The 20,088-nt window shown below is 43.0% G+C and overlaps 1 protein-coding gene across 1 annotated transcript in view; it reads left to right on the forward strand.

Annotated features, from left to right (window-relative positions):
• Nucleotides 1-7,705, forward strand: part of spop (speckle type BTB/POZ protein) — a 93,041-nt gene extending 85,336 nt beyond the window's left edge. Inside the window, exons 8-10 of the mRNA XM_061090091.1 lie at nucleotides 944-1,066; nucleotides 2,927-3,069; nucleotides 6,013-7,705. Coding sequence (XP_060946074.1) covers nucleotides 944-1,066; nucleotides 2,927-3,069; nucleotides 6,013-6,157 — 411 coding nt within the window. The 3' untranslated portion in view covers nucleotides 6,158-7,705. The remainder of the gene's footprint in view (nucleotides 1-943; nucleotides 1,067-2,926; nucleotides 3,070-6,012) is intronic.
• The last annotated feature ends 12,383 nt before the right edge of the window (nucleotides 7,706-20,088 follow it).

Genomic DNA, 20,088 nt, shown 5'->3' on the forward strand with positions numbered 1-20,088 from the left:
TTGTCTCGTGTGACCTCCGCTGTGGTTGCGCTGTGTTTTTTTTTCTCTTTTTATTATTTCATTCCAACCCGCTACCGTCGCAAAATTAGCAGCACAAATGAGTCAGGTTTACATCATCTGTACGTGAACCCCCCCCTCCCCTCCCCCTTTACTACTGGATTGTGTTCACAATATCAAATGTGGTGTCTGTGATGAAGAAAATTACTTCTCAAGGAAGAGCCCGTAGTTAATTTAAAAAGCAATATGTTCATAATGAAGCCGAAGATTTGTGTTATGCGTGCTCACATATGTTCGTGTGTGTTATCTGAGCTCCATGTAAAAGCAGACCCCTTGCATCCAGGCTCTCCCTCCATTATTCCTCCGTGTCTTTATGTTGCTGTCGAGTGGTCACAGTTGTCACAAATGCACTAAGCTGTTGGTACACCCAACCTGACCCCGCTAAAACGCCCCTGGTCACCGTGGCGACGATAAAGCACTGTTATAATTGGTTTACTGCTTTGTTCTGCCTCTCTGTGCAGAGGGAAAGGTTCAGGTTACCGTCACTGTGCCACTGAGCGATAAAGCCGCTCCGCTGGCTGCAGGCACTGTCAAGGAATGAATGCTTGGGATTAATTTTCAGGAATCAGCTGAAAAGAGTTAAATAAATGTTCTAGAATGGAGTTTCACTGAAACGTGTTCAGACTGTTCAGTGAATCCTTTTAGTTTTCTTTCTTCTTCTTATTTGAAACTTGTTTTGAAACACTGCATGGCTGACTGTCCCTGTGTGCGAAACAAGGTGAGTGAGTTTAATTCTGAATTTAAGGTTTCGGGGACACTCGACATGAAATAAAAAACACTCAGCCGTGTGTGGTTTTGAAGGATTGTCAAAGCGTCTTTTTCCTCCCTCGCCTTTTATTTTGTTAAACCCTCTGTGTATTCTCTCCTGTCCTCTACTCCCGTTCAGAACCGTGTGGAGATAAATGACGTGGAGCCAGATGTCTTCAAAGAGATGATGTGCTTCATCTACACAGGCAAGGCCCCCAACCTGGACAAGATGGCTGATGACCTGCTGGCTTCAGCTGACAAGGTACAGAGAGCTTGTTTGCATGTGGACGTGCGTGCACCTGTTTCTGTTTACAGTTACATTTACTCACAAGACAGTACGCATAATAATGTCCCCTAAAACAGACATTTAATGTTTTGTTCCCGAGCACATACAGGTTTATAATCTTATCCAAACATGTTGTGGGAGGTATATACAGTTTATGCACAGATTTACAATGTACCCTTGAACTGACCTTGTATCTATCCTTTATTCTACCATGTAAGAGCTGTTCATCTCAACCCATATTGCACTCTTCTCTTTCTTTTGGTTGTACTCTCACTGTTTTCCCAGTCTTCATGGAAATCATTGCCCTTGTTTTATTAATAGCAACGCGATGCTTGAGTTGTATTTCCAACTTTTATTTGCTCACAGTTATGACGGAAGCAGCCATTTATCCAGTTAATGAGTGAGGCCGTTTTTTTAAAGCATGTTTACAGCAGAAATCTCATCAAAGGATTTACGGAACAAAAGACAACAAAAAACCCATCTCGTTTAAAATTCCAGGAGCTCAGTCACTGATTTTTAGAGAGGTGGTCGAGGGATTCAGCGTCGCCCCTTATATTAACAGGGTTTTCAGGCGTTTTGTACCAGGTTTAATCTCTGTCCATACTCACACGCCTCACAAATCTCGTGACCACTCACGTTCGGCGTGCGTGTGCAGGTGTTAACAGGAAATGTTTGGATAATAGCTTATCTCCTATACATGCAGAATTTAACTGCAAAGACAACAGGGTCAGAAAGCTTGCAATTGATTATCCATTGCATTCTACACTGTAGAATGCAATGCAATTGCCCTGGCAATGTTGGAATGCAAGGCGAGATTTCAGATTGGCGCCCGGTAAATGATGATGGTCTTCACAGGTGACTGACCTACGCAAGCCTACAAATTATGGGATGAATATTTTATCATCTATAGTTAATATCATATATCACTTATATGGTTTAATTTTCAGTGTATTTTCTGGCCAAATTTGCTTGTGGCAGTGAAAAAAAAACAGACCCCGAAACCATCGCTGCATTAAATTCCCTTTTTATTTAGCTGAAGCTTTTATCCAAAATGACTTACAAGTTCATTCCACTATGAGGGTACAAACCCAGAACAATAAGAATCAAGAAAGTACAATTTTCATCAAGAAAGAACTTCTTGAGATAAGCCCATTTTTCTCTGCTCCTCTCCTGCCACTCCCTGGCGCCACCGCCTGTTATCAGCACCTAAGTGATGACGACATCATGAGCATATACAACTTAATGAGATGTTAGACAGCGGCCTTAGCTTTTAGCTGCAGAAAGATTGAGTATTACTGTTATTATGTTTTTTTATTTTATTGACTTAAACAGGATCATGCTAAAAAAATACATCTCCCGCAGTCAGTGAGGAGCCAAGTGCAGGATGTCGGTTTTCAGGGGGTTAAACAGCTCCGCACAAGTCCTAGTATTTAGTATTTAGATAATTAATATCAATTTCACATCATTAGTGTTGGTAAATATTTTGCTCAACTGAAAAACTGGTGGTGATGCAAATTCCCCTGTAGTCTCGGCTGAACCTCTACAACTCATCCTGAAGTGTGCTTGAGTAAAAGAGAAGATTATTGTTCCCAGCAATTTCGTAATCAAACGTAGTGGAAACTCCGTCTGCATAACTGTCACTTTCCCCTCTCCTGGTCATATATTTTCTCTTTTCAATTTAGCCGTTGTTTTGCTGCTGCTGCTGCTGCGGCGGAGCAATTCTGTGTTTCCGTATCATTACACAGTGCGACAACAGTTGTTAGTGGCAGCATTGTTTAAGTAATTTAGTTTACCTGTCGTTCCCCCTCCCTCTCTTGCTCTCTCTGTCCCCGGCAGTATGCTCTGGAGCGGCTGAAGGTGATGTGCGAGGACGCCCTGTGCACGAGTCTCTCTGTGGAGAACGCCGCAGAGATCCTCATCCTCGCCGACCTGCACAGCGCCGACCAGCTCAAGACACAGGCGGTGGACTTCATCAACTGGCGAGTTACACGTCACATCATCCATCTGCCGAACTACTTCCGCTCTTATGCAAACCAATTTTTTCTGTTTCACACACAGCAAGTCATTAATTTAGAGGGAGCAATTTTGGTTTCCAGAGGAAGTTTAATTGAATCCAAAGATCAAAACATTTTACAGCCAGATCACATCGGGCTATTGAGCAATAAACCTCAACTGCCGATGTTAATCACATTGCAGGCAGCCCGTTTAGGTAAAAAAAAGTCCTATTGGCATCAATGACTCCTCTTTATGTCCACGAAGAGGTGATTGATCCTGTATCTGAATGCCCAGTAGAAACAAAGAGCTTGTTCACAGTCACTACCTAAAAAGCTCATCACCTTCCGTCTGTTATCTGAATTTTCTGTCTCACAGCCAGACACATTTCACTTCCCTTTGTCCATTCATCGGTCCTCCCACTGCAGCTTGACTCCATCTCCTGGCCTTGTTCCCGAATGGATTCCATCTCCGTCTCTCTCCTCTTGTTCGCCCCTCCTCCTCTTTCCTTCCCTTCCTTTTCTACTCTCCCTCTCCTGCTCCGTGCTCAAGAGCTCATGTGTACCTAAAGGTGTTCAGTAATGCAGATTTCTGCCCCTAATCCCTGTCATTAATTGTGGTTATGGGCGTTATGACAGTTTAATTTGCGAGTGTTGTTGTGGTGCTGGGAAAATTGGCCACGGGGGACTCCTGGCCGGCAAAGCCTTATCAACCCTCCTCCCGCGGACACAATCGACAGCAACAAGAGCAACAAAACAAAAATCAATTTAGAGGACGAATACAGAAAACAGATGACACGGAGGAGCCAATAATCCCCCCCACCCCCCCAGTAGCATCTCAACCTCCTTCCAGACCAGTCTTTACAAGCAGCTTACAGTCATTTAGTCGAGACAATGGGAGTCCTCTTTATCCCACCTCTCTCTCCTTTATTCATCCCCTCCAGAGGTGTAGCAGACAGCAAAGCCTTCCAAACTATCCTCATCCACTTTGTTTATAGAAAAGAGTTAACACACTCTTTGTTTTGCCTAACATGAATCTGTAGGCTCGAGAATATTTGAAGAATAAATCACAGTAAGTTGTGTGAATGCAACATGAGTAATTGAAGCAAAGGGTCTTTCAAAGCGGAAAATAACCTGTGGTTTTCTGAAATTAGTATATTTGATAATTGTGGCAGTTTGCCTCATTATATCTGCTGACTGGAGGTCATAGTTTGGCCTCTTTTTAATTATCTTCACATCACTGTCCCCGTGCCCCCCTCCTGTCCTTCTCTCTGCACTTTCATTACTCACCTCCCTTGCTATTTATTTATTTATTTATTTGTCACTGCTGCTGTCTTCTCCTCTCCTCCTTCCTCTCCTGCTGTGGCTGCTCCCCTCGTGCCCTTTCGTTGGCCCGCTGCCTGGGCCTCAGCATACGAGCCATTACTGTAAGCAGGGGTTCACATCCTCCACAGAGAATAGGGTCAGAGGTTGGCTGGAGGTCTGGAGCTGCTGTGTGGAGAGTGTGTGACCACAAACACACACACATAAACACACCTTGGTAGATATGCCATGACATAAATATATGTGAACACACAAACACTGTTGTGTATTTACTCAAAATGAAACGTGGAGAATGTCATTAAAGGCCACACAGTGGATTGCGTGATAGTGCAGCCCAGCACCCTCAGGGTGTTGGGAGGGTCAGGACTGCCACAGTGTCTGAGATGATGACCACCAGTCAAACTTTTCAGCAATTAATTACAAGATTTTTCCAACTTTCTTGGGCTGTCCGGCTTCCATTAGTTTTTACTTCCCCACAAACGCAGGTAATCCAAATAGTCCTGTAGCTTTAAAATGGCCATAACTTACAAAAAATCATGAAAAAATATCAATTAAGAATCTGAAATTTTTTGCACAATAACCAGCGTATTGCTTCCAGTCACCTCTACTGTTTTTTTTACCTGACACCAGGATTTGCTGTTCAGATTTAGGTATTGAAATGTGGATTGTTTGTAAAAGCAGAAACAGCTGCGGTCTAAAACGTATCCATTTCTATTTGCAGTAGAGATGATGTCATTTTTTATTTACATATATTTATATTATTATGGAAATGTGAAGTATCATCCACTGGAAATATGGAAATCTGTAGAGTACAAATATCTCAGTTTCAATACTTAATATATAATATTTCCACCATATCAAAAAAAGTTAATGCTGGTTGACAAATCCTAACAAAATTAATTAATTCAAAGTCAGTTAGGATTCCCCTCAAGGGTTGAAAACAAAATCCAAGGGGCTGTGAAGTAATAAACAGTGTTGGAGAGATGGGAGAAGAAGTCTGGGGGAAAAAATATTTAAAAAAAATTATCATTAAAAACACATGTTGTTTTTTGTTGAGGTTTTCCTCCCTTTTCTTCTCTGTAAAATGCTGCCGAGTTTTTACCTCCTCTGAACTCGAAAGAACTATAAGAATGAAACAATATGTGACGGGAATATAATCTTTTGGTTGAAGTGTTCACAGCTCATAACCATATGTAATGTGCGATGGGGGGTTGCAAATAGTCCTCTGCTATAAAGGAAAAGATTCAACCAGGGCTCGAAAGAGAAATTACGTGATGTGATGTGACACAACTGTGACTAAACACACTTGCTCATCACATGCCCACAGATTTGTGGTCTTTGACTGGTGCCTTTTTATTTGAGTTTTGTTTTTTTCTCTCAAAAATGACCTCTGGGGTTAAATATTTAAAAATATTAAGTAAATAACAGCCCTGCCAGCTGGTATGACAAATCCTTAATGTCTCAGAGCTGTGCTCCACACAGATGGAGTCATATAATCTCCAACTCTTGAGTTGTTTGTGCCGTTACTTTGTCCATTAAGTTTTCTTTGAACATTTGGTCACTTTCTTCTACTTCATAACTCCTCTCGTTGCTCTCTTCTTCTCACAGTCACGCAGCGGAGGTGATGGACACGTCAGGCTGGAAGTCCATGGTGATCTCTCAACCGCAACTCGTGGCAGAAGCATATCACTCCCTGGCCTCGGCCCAGTGCCCCTTCCTGGGCCCGCCACGGAAACGCCTCAAACAGTCCTAGTGGTCTGGAGAGGGACTCCTCAGTCCTGCTGGCTCCTTCTGTACCAGCGACCTCACTGCTCCTGCCTCCCAGTCCTCCTCTCGCTCCTCCGGCATCCAGAGACACCAAAGACTGATACCCAAAGGACTTGGCTCGATATGACTAAGGGAAAGCTCAGCTGGGAAAAACAGGGACTGATGCAGAGGAGGTATTACAGATTTTTGTAGATGAGGAGGAAGTGATAATTCATATTCTCTCACTGTGATATTGGAAAGCCGGAGCCTCGATCTGGGACTCGGTCACGTAAAGAAAACTCCTCCTGGCTCGAAACAGAAAAGTCAATGTTGAGTCCCTGTAAATTGAAATCTGTGGCATGTTGTCTCGTACGATGTCTGGAGTTTTGAAGCCCAAACTGCTCATGAAAGCCGAGTGAAGAGGATCAACCATCCAGAAAGTGATGTTTGTGCAAAGTGCTGTTCTTCTAGGGCATCATCAATTCTCAGTTTGAATGAAAGAGGACTGATCCGAACATGTCTTAATATGGGCAGACAGTGTGAGGCTGAGTTTAATTTCAGAATCTAGTTGAATATCTTTCAGATCAATCGCTGCTCGACATGCAGTTAGAGGGCGGTCACGACACCTGATTAATGATCCTTACGATCAATTAACTGTTTCCTGTGCGATCTGTTCAGGTCCGACATTCAGAAAGTCGGCCATCTTGCACTTTAAGAAGTTCCACACTTCACTTTCTTACAGGGCTGCTATTACAGAAGCTGTTATCAACTGTAGTTGACATGTTTGAATGTGGTTGTAGCAGAGTTTACATGTTGTTGCTAAAACTGTTGTCTTAATCGAGACTGTGCTGTGATATAAAACAGCATTTGACTTTCCACTCATAGTGGAATCACAAAGAGAAATGCTGGATTTCTCTCTTTGAAATTATTTGATTAAATCGTGCAGTTTGATTTAACACAACGTAGAGGATTTGAAAAGAAAAGCACATTGTCTGCCAAGCTTTAAGAAATGTATCAAATAAACGTTCTCTTAACCTACCTGTTAATTAACAGTTAATTTCCTCTTACTGACACCAGGCCATGCAGATGTTTTGCGAAACACATTTTTTGAGTGTGAGCCTCTCGTTCACATGCAAACAGCTTTTTAAATCACTAAAACCAAGATTTTACAAACACCTTCCAAAGTGCTTTCTGTGTTCATTTAAAGCTGAGTTCTTGGGAAACGATGACATCACAGTTTACTCTGGCCATGCCGAAATTTGCTTTGTGTAAAAAACTTGCACCAGAAACAACAACAATGTCTATAGACCAGCATCTCTACGTTTGGTTAAGTCCGCAACTAAATCAATCATCACTGCTCCACATCAGTGGCGTTCGAAGGCGTCGGCCTCAACCAGTTTCACTTGGACCTCAGAGCTCACAGAGCTCACAATGTTCTTCTCTGGTATTCGACGTCGATTAAGCCTTCATCACCACCTGCTGGCCTGACATGCTTGTTTGAGCGTTTGTATTCGTTTTTGTGTTCTTGTCTGAATAAAGATATTTTGTACAATGATGGACGTGTGGATGGAGAGTTTCTTTTTTAAACAAATGCCAAAATTTCTGTTTAAAAAAAGACCTGCAGTGTCAAAAAACGTTTTGTCCAGTGAACCTGTAAACTACAGAGTCTTTGACTTTATCTGGCTGTGACAGTGTCTTTTTCATCTTTGATAGCTTCACTATTGCTCATTATGCAGTTTGGTCAGTTAGTGACTCATTAATGCCCCCCCCCCCCCCCCCCACTGTTCAACTTGCTGCCAGATCTGTGTGTGTGTGTGAGTAACACATTTCAGTTTCAAGCTTAATCTAGTCATGATCAAAGTTCACTCCCCAGTGCACGTGCTGTTCCCCCTGTCTGATCACAGGCGCTCACACCCAGCCGTGCACTGTGTGGACTCACCCCCGCTCATGGCCACAGGCCTGTTGGACTTGATCTCTGAGGGCTTGCTTAGAGAACATCTAGGTTGTAATCACTTCTGAGAGACTTGGGCCTTTCTCTCGGACACTATTTTAACAGGGATTTCTCCGTGTTGACCACAGTTGAGGCCCAGCGGGACCTGAGGGAAGCTCATTCCTGAGCCCTGCAAATCGCTGCTCATCCAACAGTCGGCCTTGACCGCTGATCTGTGGGGATATGCTGCCGTCGTCCCGGCACTCATCAAACTGATGGAAAGCCACAGTTTGTGATACAGAGAGCAGCTTTATGATGGAGCACAAGCAGCATCTGTGGGACGTCTGCTACAATTTCATCATGCATCATCATGATGGAGTTCATCAAGACATCATTTTTTGAAGCTATATATAAATGTTCTGTTTTTTAGTGGAATTTGATTTCTTTAATTTGAGAGCCAGCAGAGGAGAGATGATAGGAAATGAGGAGAGAGAAAAAGATGGGAACCACACGAAGCACAGGACTGAACCTGGAGACATTGGAATTCATGTTGCGATTCGTTCACTGCGCCGTTATATCAGCCGAATTATTTATTGTGCATTATCAGAATAAATCACTTATAATGAGAAGCGGGGTCAACATTTCCTCTGCATCGTGTACAAAATAATTCCTGCTGGTTATCCTGATCAACCATTAAGCTCAAATATTATCACATTATATGACTGAAACCAGTACACATAGTAATGGGAACCAAACAAGAACACGCTCAAAGTTCAGTTCATACACATTTAAAATAACTAGTTCACATTTTGTTTAGACGGCTTGATCCGAGTTAAATGACAGAACTAAATAAAACCAATCCCAAACTAAATGACTTAATTAACACTATTATAGAATCACAGATTGACTGATTACTTTTAAAAGCCAAGGACAAACAAGGTGAGTATGTGTGTCTCCACTTCAACAATGTGTGTTCAGGAAGTGAAACAGTCGAAGCAGCAAAAGGTGGATGTACACTATATGCAATGGACAATTTTTTAGTCTGTGTGAACCAAGAAGTTTGCTGTTCACAAACAGATTAATTAAGACTCATGGAGAAAAAGCCCCAGGCTCTGGATCAGAGTACAGAAGACGCAAAACACTTGAATTGCTATATCTAGTCTACAAAGCATTAGCCACGCTGGACCGAATACTGGGCTTAAGGCCGGCGCATGCTTCTGCGTTTTCAGGGGCCCGCAAGCGCAAGAGCCCTTCCGGGCCCCTTACGTACTTACGTATCCCTTCTTACGTGGTTACGTGCGTCGCCCAATTTTTCTAACTAGACGGCAAACCTCCGCAAGCCTCACGCAGCCCGCTAGGCTGTGATTGGTCTGCTAACTACATCCTTTCCGGAGTCGCATTTCCAGTTTCATGCCCCATAATATCGGGAGAAACCACGGAAGATTTAGAAGAACGAATATGGACCAAATAGAAGAGCGTTTGGCAGAAGAGATCGGAAAGTATGACCACTTGTATAACGGAAAATATGGGACACATTTGTTCGCCAGAAAAAGGCTCTGAGGAGCCGCAATGGCGATGTAAATACAGTCAACGACGACTTCCACAAACAAAGAAGGCGTCTGTAAGGCTGACTTCCACAAAACTCGTTACTCCCCCTAGTGTTCTGGCGGTGAATTGCTTTGCAACAAGTGCAACCCTTGGGGAACCATAAATTAAAACGAGTCTGTAAACACAGCTGCGTGAAAAGCCGCAGACGCCGTTGCAGAAGCATTCGCCGGCCTTAAGTCCTGCCAGAGCTAACGATGCTCATGCTAACGTTCATCCGTTTTCAACTGATCACGCCTTTTCCCTTTCATGATCAACAATGTCAATGATCATATTTGTGGCTTTTGACATGACTCTCACAATACGACAAACAATGTCAAAACGCATTCACGTGGACTCTAATGTGGACGTAGAATTATATAAAACCCTATCACGCTGAGCCTTGTGCATATGAGACTATAAAATCAAGCTGTAGACAGAAAAGGAAGAACAAGGGTTTGCTAAGTTGTTCTCTGTAATGCATGATAGCTCTGCCTGCAGCCAATTCTCCAGAGTTTGAGCGTTTTCCCCAGTAAAGGTCAAGGTGTGTGCATGAAAGAACGTGTGAACATGGCAGCCATATAGTGCTCTCTGAGTGGACATGCATGTCAGCACTGTGAGCTTCTTCTGTCCCTGAGATAGAAAGAGGCTTTGTTAACTGCAGTCAGGGCCAGAGTGACCCTCCTCATAAGAGCTGAAATTTGAGGCATCGGGGTGTGATAGTTGTTTTTTCTCCCCGAGCTTTGATAGTCAGCTTGTGTAGCAGCTTGCAGCCATCCTTCTGTATCTTTGTAACGATGTGTGTGTGTGTTTGTGTGTGTGTGTCTGCGCTCGTGTGTCTACGCTGACCTTAGATGAGACAGTCAGTGGAGGGATATAGATGGAGCCATGCACGTGGAGAGGCGTGCTCGGTTGTTATGCATGCTGTATCAGTCTGTCACCCCCCCCCCTCCATCCATCTCCTCCTCACTCTTCCTCTCATGCCTCCATCTCGCCTTCCCATCATTCACTCCTCCTTTTATAGGAGATGGGAGACCGAGGTGTGGCAGGTCAATGCTGTGTAGGACCGTGACAAGCTCTGCGCCCTTTGTCGAGCCGCCATCACAAAAGAGGTGGAAGAGCCGGCCAGAGATTGATGCCTGCTGGTGGAGGAGGATGAGGGAGGACAAGTGATAGGGGAGAGAAGGTTGTTTTTAGGGTTATGAGTTCAAGGGCTCGAAGCTCCACCCACCAACTCAGTAGATAGAGATTTTGCAGTAGTGCTTTCCAACAACTCTGGGCTTTGCCAACGCCATATGTTTCATTTTCTCTTGATGTTTTTGTGTCAATCATCAGAAACTCACTCGGTTTACTGAGGCTACAGAAATCGAGCCGGAGAACTCAGGCTCCAGTTTCAGGAACAAGGTGTTCATATTACATGATGTTTAGATGATCCTGTTCCTGGAGGAAGCAGATTGTGAACTCATTACGTAGTTGAATGTAAACACGCTGATTGATGCCTGATTTCTGGAAAGCAAATATCTTTACATTCAAAGCAATTGTTGATTATTAGTACGAGTTTAAAAAGAACAACTATTGGATTGTCAGTTATCCGTCTGCGTTCATTAAATGTTTAAACCACTTGGGGGCAGCACATTAAACTGTAAACTCAATATTAGCGTATTAGCATCTTATAAAATTGCCATGGTGATATGAATGTCGCGAACACACGGAATCATTAGCATCCATCAGTAGTGTTTTAAAGGGACTTTCAAGGGGATTTACCGGGATTCCCAGGAAATTGTTATTGCGATGAACTAATGTTATCATTCGTTCTCCTCGGTCCCTCTCTCAACTTTGGGGGACCCACGCAATTGTCCGCTTTGCCCACCCCCCCCCCCGATTCTCTCCGACAAGTTATTTCTGTGCCTCCACCTGCACTTTATCTGTCCACTGTTCGGAGCGGGACAGGCAGCGTACACTGGGTTTATAGGAGCTTTCTACTGCTGCTTGAAACAAGACAGATGAGAGCACTGAGACAGAAACAAAGCAGTAAAATCTCAGGCTGTAAAAACCCAAATTGCTTTGTCATTCTAAGCAATAATTCAAACTATTTTACAAACTATTTCCACAAAGTCATGTTCATAGATCAATTTTTTAATAAAAGAATACAGATTAACAGTTTTACATTGCATGAATTTAAATCCACCTAAAGTGGCGTTCTATACTTAGAATTGCGGTGAATATGGTAAATAAGACAAAGATTAATCAGAAATATCAGTAAGACATTGATAAGGACAATTTTTTATGTTGCCAGGTTGTGAAAAATCATCGGGTTGTTTCAGTATTTTTTTCTTAACTTTTACATCTTTTCTAAATTCATCATGAATCATCTTTAGTGGACTGATTAACCACATATCTGCTGGAAGAAAAGATGCAAAGCGTTTACCACAGCTTTTCTTTATTGACTCCTTATCTTGTAAATGGTTTTAAACTCAGACTTGACTGATGACTTTACCGGAAGAAGACTTTATTAATTACTTTAATTTGTTTTTAAAAAAACACACAGTTTCCTAATGATGTATGCATTTTCTAACTGGCCGTAAGTGATTTGGTAACATTAGTACAATAATTAGTCAAAACAAACTGTGCGTAATTGAAAAAAAACAATACCCTGTCATCAGGGTGTCAGTACGTCACGGCTGAATGCAGCAAAGGCATATTGTAACCTTTGTGTGGAGATATTTGACCATATATCCCTCATGATATCCCAAGTAATCCACTTAGATGGTATCATCTGTGACAGGTAAAGGGGAGCTCGGGGGCCTTGGGGCAGAGAAATGGAGGGATGAAGTGACAGGGGTAATGGATGGAGGGAGGGATGAAGAGTGATCGTGTGTCATACAGGTGGGATAGGGCCAGACAGATGGTGGATGAAGGAGCGATGGAGGATGGATGGCCGGAGCCCCTCAGACATTGACAGCGTTGAGAGATTTGTCTTCTTTCGGCCCCATTTGTCTTGTTTCTCCTTCGCCGCTGTGTCCGAGCGAGTTACACCTCAAAGAACGATTTACTCTTGACAATGTGGCGGCGGCGGCGGCGTACTGTACCTGAGTGTTGTCCTCTCTCCTCCTTTCTGAGAGGCTTGTTTCAAGGATTAGTGGGGAAGTGCACAAACAAACTGCAATCCACAATAAACTGTTTGCTAATAACAGCGGATGTAGAAATTAGAGGGGAAGAAGAACCAGACGTGGGAGCTGAATCATGCACACACACACACACACACACACGCACACGCACTAGCAGACACAATTACACACATATGAGCTGCTAATTGCTTTGTGTGCACCAATCTGTCCTGTGAATGTGCCGGTGCAATATTGCGGTGCTGTGGGTGTTTGCCCAGCTCATAACCGCAGACCAACGTGACGGAGACAAGCTCATATATTAAGATAACCCCGAAACAGAATGGAATTGTATTTCCCCGGCGGTTCAAACGACTTCTGTGGTTGTAAACTGATAGTGGATGAGATTTGGCTTTAATGAAGCAAGACTTATTGTGCACAGCGCAACAGAGGAAGGTCCACGCGGTGTATGTGTTGCATTATTCAAGTGGGTTTGCATGTGCATGTGTGTGTCCATTAGTTTCCCTGTAACAAGGAGGGCTGTTACCGGCACCTGCGTGTTTGTTCCAGCTCTCAAGGCGGATGTTATTGTATCACTATTTTTCTTTGCTCTCAGATTGGAGGGTGTCTGAGGACTCAGGTTTATTTTGCCTGAAATAATCAAGTGAAAGGTTTTTATTTTGTACTTGTCCCCGGTGTAATCTCTCTTCAAGGTTGTGTGTCTGTGTGTGTGTGTTTGTGCACACAGGCTGTAAGAGTGTCATCTGCATCTGTTTATTAGAGCATTCCCCATTGGCCTGGCTGTAATGAGACCTGTGGAGCCGGGGCCAAAAGGAGTTCATCATCACAACAGAGAGAGGGAAGGAGAGGTGGCAGGGAAAGGTAGAAATTAAAAAGCCAGGTTGATTTGTGGAAAGGCCACGAGAAGCAAGAGATTTTCACCAGTTTTTGTCTTAACCTTATATTGACTTTCAATCTCCTTTTCTTTGTTTGGATCTATTTCTGAAAATCAATTCACATAATTTTTTTCGAGGCGATGTCCTCTCCTCCAAGCTTCCTCCTGTGCTGAACTCCCTGTGGAATTATTAGCTCAGCTACTAAGCGGGGGGAAATATTTTACTACCCGTCTCCCTCTGGAGTATTAATCCTGTCCAAATAAGGCTGAAGATATACAGTATAATGGAAGGAGAGATGAATGGAAAATAAATGGGGGCCCGCTCCAGCATGCATTAGACCAGAGGAAGGATGGGACAGGAAAGTATTGGAGGGCTTTTATGACCCTGAGGCACAATTTGGTTTACAGTCAAACAGAAAAATGTATAAAGTCAGTCATAGAAAAAACACAATAGATACAAACACGACCAAAGCTGCTTTCAGACATGAAGTCAACTCCGGACATTTTCCGAAATTATCCGACATTATCAATTTCCAAAGAATTTAAATGTCTCAGGATGAAAAAGTGGAGGCTCGCATGTAGATTCCAGTTCTATCGTGCTGCGGTCTTCATATTTGGAAGACGAAATCCTGAGAAAGACCGGCCGAAATTGTCCAGACACTCTCAGGAGCTCAGGTCCTACGGCTTCCAGCTCTGTGAGGCTTTACTTAGGCAGACCTGCTGGTGGTACAAGATGAGAAGTCGGGGGATCACCGAAGTTAATAAGATTCATTGTCTGGGCTCCATGGCTATCTGTGGAATTCATGCCAATCCATACAATAGTCTGTGAGATATTTCAGCTTGGACCAAAGTGACAGACGGGTTTTGGGCCAAAGTAGAAATGTGCCGACCCACAGAGAGAACGATGGTCTGTAATATTAAAAACTCTTCCAGTGTAATACAATCCAATCCAGCTCCCCCACTAACTGCTGGATAGACTCAGCTATTACCACAGAATTCAATCAACTCCTCCCCGACCAGGAGTCAACAAAAGTTTCACATTAGGAGCGGGTGTGTTTTGCAGGGCTGCTTTGCTGGATTGCATCAGATTGTAAAGGAGCACCTAATAAATTCGAAACCCCCCCCCCACTGTAAAACAAATACACAGCAAACCGACAGAGCCTTGGTCCAAACGCTGAAATGGCTTTGCACAAAATAAAATAAAAACCAATGTGTGAAAAGTTAAAAAAGAAAAAAAAACAGTGCTCGAGTGGAAGTGGCGAAAAATAAAAAGCAACAGTTTATAAAGTTTATAAATGACACAGTCTGTGAGGCGGGAGGAGCTGTGGAGCAGGAGAGAGATGCAGTAAAGGACATCACAGGAAGAGGGGGGAGGGGGTTGGTGTCTTCTGTGAACTGTGGTCCATTTGTTACCTGTGCTCCAGTAGATGAAAGCCCTCTCTTAGCCTCGTTAAGCGTGATGCACGGCCTCAGCCATCAGCACGCCGCTGATTAAAATTCACCCTCTGGAGTTCGTGAGGGGGGGGGGGGGATGGGGGAAGCGGCTAGCTGAGGCGGCACTCCTGCGCCTGCAGAAGCAAATGGGCCGAAAGGTCACGGCTCAGCGACCCTCTCAGCCATGCCTTATTTATTTAGACTCTTTTACCTCGGCTGCCACTGTGAGGGAGGGAGGGAGGGAGGGAGGGAGGGAGGGAGGGAGGGAGGGAGGGAGGGAGGGAAGGAGGGAAGGAGGGAAGGAGGAGGGGAGAAGATCTTCATTCAGGCTCATGCTCATAGACTGACAGTGACACTGCCAACAATATGAACTGCTGCTCTGCATCGAAATGATTAATACTGGACAAGTTTTCTGCTTTGCTTTGATTTCACAGATAGAAATATGTTCAGGATTTTTTGTGAGAGACGTCAGACTCCAGATTTATGACCAATGGATCAAATCAATCACAAGTTTGATGTTAGAGTAACCATGGTGACAAACAGTTATCACCAACTCTGCTCAGCTCATGTTTTTGTACGGTGGCCAAGACGTCTTGAACAACGCTTCCTTGACCACATAAGTAACTTTCATAAGCACATTTCATGGTCAACCTCCATTTTTGCTCATTTTTTGTTTGTTTTGTCACTTTTGCATTTGTGTTTTCCATTAATGTGCTTGTTTGAGTCATCTTGGGTTTTTGGCCCATAAACCCACAACCAAGAGAGTTCCAACTGCAGATCTGATGAAAACCTGATGTGTCATAAACGTTATCAAATGTGAAATCTAGCTTATTTATAGATTCTGCTGTAAAATGATTTGCCAAGCAACCAGTCGTGATTCACTTATATTTGTATTCCTTTAATGAGATACATTTGATGGTAAACATACTCACAGGATTAAAGCTAGACATTCACTCAGTGGAACACATACCTCCATTGAGCTATCATCTAGGATTTTTATTTTTATCTGCAGCAAATATCCCCGACTTTTTTTTTTAACAAAATCCAAATCCATTTTCTGAGAAAGCAGGGTTAATGTTTTAAAAAAGAGAGTTGTCCATTGTCCATCTGGTCTTCTGGGGTTTTGGCCCTAAAGCCCACAAACAAAAGCCAGTTCCAGCCGCAGATCTTGTGAAAACCTGTAGTGCCCTTAACCTTTTCAAAATCTGTCTCTGCTGTAATATGACTTGCCAAGCAACCAGGTATGATAAATTCTTGTGAATATCATTTGCATTTGTGTGTAACAGTGTTAAAATAATGAAATAAATTGTGTACAGTTGCAGAACTGGCACATTTAATTGGGAGGTGGCATATGGTTTTATGGATGTGTCAGAAAAATTGACCCTTATCCTCTTTTGACTCTTGTGGGCTTTAATAATATGATAACTATTATAATATAATAATATACAATAAATGAAGAACAATTCTTACCTGGGAACACACTTGAACTGAAATCCTCAGTATCCTTGGATCTAAATCTTGGTCCAGATGATGTTCCATCCTGCCAAGAACAAAATTCACAAGGAAGCAAGCTTGCAACTTTTTGGATGAATCGGTGTTGGTTTCTGAAAACCAACATCATCAGTCACCTGCAGCAGACCTGATAAACTCAGCTCCCTCTGTGTAGAGCCTGTGCTATCTGAAGGAAGCTAAGCTGGAAGAGACAGCAGACATCCGCTTTGAATCTATTCCCTGTTTCCTCTCCTTCTCCTCGTCTCTGCCTGTTTGGGTCTGTTGCATCAAACTCTTTGATAAGTACAAACACCGACTGCATAATTACTCTGAACATTTTGAGAGGCTCACAGTAAAAAAAAAAAAAAAAAAAAAGTGAAGAGGAGGTTTCAGTCATTTGTTGCTAAGGATAGATGAGTGTTTGTGTTGTTTAAACTCCAGAAGGCAGCTGAGTTTCTTTGTAAAATGGCACCTGTGTATTCAGTCGGAAACATGCTGCAGGGGCACGCCAGCCCGTGTTAGAACTCTGACGTATGGTCACTGACAGCAAAAACTATCTGATTGTTGCTAAAATCAAATATCCATAATACATTCTGAATTTTATTTGATCTCACTTAAGCTGCTTCCCTTCTGCCTGCCTTGTTTCCTTCATCTTTACTCCGAGAGTTTCTTCATTTTGCAGAATACCTTTTGACAACCAGAGGGAACTCAGTCGGATGGATAGAGTCTCGAGGAAAGAGTCGAGGAGATGTATCCACGAGCCAAGTGGGGCTGTAGAGGAGAAAAGTCCATCCATCTATCCATCCATCCATCCATCCATCCATCCATCCATCCATCCATCCATCCATCCATCCATCCATCCATCCATCCATCCAGCCATCCATCCATCCATCCATCCATCCATCCATCCATCCAGCCAGCCATCCATCCATCCATCCATCCATCCATCCATCCATCCATCCATCCATCCATCCATCCATCCATCCATCCATCTAGCCATCCATCCATCCATCCATCCATCCATCCATCCATCCATCCATCCATCCATCCATCCATCCATCCATCCATCCATCCATCTATCCATCTTTCCATCTATTCATCTCTCTATCCATCCGTTGGTCCATCCATCCATCTATCCATCTGTGCATTGTTCCATCTATCTATCTATCTATCTATCTATCTATCTATCTATCTATCTATCTATCTATCTATCTATCTATCTATCTATCTATCTATCTATCTATCTATCTATCTATCTATCTATCTATCTATCTATCTATCTATCTATCTATCTATCTATCTATCTATCTATCTATCTATCTATCTATCTATCTATCTATCTATCTATCTATCTATCTATCTATCTATCTATCTATCTATCTATCCATCTATCCATCTATCCATCTATCCATCTATCTATCTATCCATCTATCCATCTATCCATCTATCCATCTATCCATCTATCTATCCATCCATTCATCGCTTCATTCCAAAGATCAGTCTACCGGTATGTGTCTCGCAGATCTTATTTCCTTTCATCTTATCCGACTTAGCTTGTGTATTGTTACAGGCCCATAGATACGTCCAATATAACTAAACTTGGAATAAACAGGCGACCGGCACTCTGTAGCAGCGGCAGCTGGGACTCATCAACATAAGTGACGTCGATCACAACAACAGCAACGATACGTGATTTTCCAGTTCAGAGTTCTACCTTCTGAGTGGAGCTTCACTGAGATATAAACAAACAGGGGAACAGCTCTTTGTGCCGCAGCAGTTCAGAGCTGCTTCAGAGTTCTCCTCGGGTCGCTTGTAGAGTTTCAGAAAGAAAGCTGGAACCAGGACAAGCGTACAGCTCAATCCAGACAGGCAGACTTAGAAAAGGCACGAATGTGCAAAATGGTATGTTTCTGGATTGGATTAAAATGTCTAACGAGCCTAAGGCTGATGTTTAGAAAGTCGCAATTTGTTCAATATATTGGGTTTTTATTTAGGTTAAATCTGTAAATGAGTCCCATCACACACACTCTGATTTACAGCTAAATTAGACGTTATGTTAGCCTGTCTTGTGCATTTACTGCAGCATTAACTTTTTTTACTGAACTCGGAAGATTGTTTGAAGAGAAGACACAGTTGACCCTTGACCTGCTATGAGCCATTAAAACTCATTAACAAGCAAAAGGCAACGATAATGATGTTGTGATGTCGAGCAGTGAGCTTCAGTGAAGTAACGTTAGGATTAATCTTTAAATTAGTTTCAATTTATCTCGCTCTGCTACATACAATCTTTTTTACGTCCATGTCTCACCAGGGATTTAACAAGTGCAATTAGACAGTTATCACCTAAGAAGCTCACGCAATGAAAATGCGAACATCCTTTGTATGTTTACCCATAGACTGAATAACGAGATAGACAACTTGACAGCTCATGAAGACAAATCATCTTGATCGCCCTCTGGTGGCCGGCTTCAGTTTAGGTCATAAACCCCGCCCTCTCAATGTTAGCAGAGGGGACATGGACCAAACTAAAAAGTCAAAATAAACGTGTTTCTCAAAGTGGGTTTCTGTCATTTTGGTTTTGATTTGTTATTTGATGCCATGAAAACAGGTCATCATGATTGACAGCCGAGACTGACTCGTGATTGGTTGAGCGAAACCTGAGCAAAATGCGCATTGCAACATTAGGATATTTAGGCTTTATTTTTGTTCAAAGGAAGAAAGAGTAAACATGTCGTCCATGTTTACTAATGGTCTTGTTAACCTCATGTTATCATGCTTGATCTGTTAACTAGTACTTACCCCAAACACAGCTAATACTGTGGAAAGATGTTACCAGCAGGTGGCACTAGATGAGAAGTCTGTTTACCGCTAAGGTTATTATTCTTTGGGCAGCATGAAAGTCTGTTCCGCATTTAATCAAATAGTTGTTGAGATTATGAAGTGCGAACAAACAACAACGGACAGACAGCATAAATACTGGACATTTAAATACATTTGTGGCTCCTCTTGTTGAAACGCTGTGATCTAAAGCCTCTGACCAATCGGATCGTACAACACGAGTCTGTCCTTCCTCCCGACAGCGTGACGCACGAGTCATGTTCTTTCAGGTCCTTAAGTTTCAGTGAACTCTTTCTGCCAGTTGGAGTCGCACCTTTTAAGCAAACACGGCATTTGATCTCCTCGGGAGACGTCTGACTTTGCTTTCCTCTCGCCTCTGATATTCTCAGTTCAATTTCACCCCCCCCTCCCTTTCTGTTCCTAACACCTCCCTTTGCATTGCACTCATCCCTCAAACTCTGCTCTCGCCTTAACTTCAGACCGATCTCTCCTTCACAGTCCTTTCCCCGCTAAGACATAGTCGCTTACCGTCTTCCTTCCCGCAACCCAGTCTTCCCTCCCTCCAGCCTCCCTCATCTCCATTCCCTCTTGTCTCTCGTCTTTCTTTGCTCTTCGTTCGTGGTGCAGGTGCGGTGAGGTGTAATTGGGTGGTGCTCTGTTAG

The sequence above is a fragment of the Limanda limanda genome, chromosome 17, assembly GCF_963576545.1.
Source record: "Limanda limanda chromosome 17, fLimLim1.1, whole genome shotgun sequence".
Lineage (NCBI taxonomy): Eukaryota > Metazoa > Chordata > Actinopteri > Pleuronectiformes > Pleuronectidae > Limanda > Limanda limanda.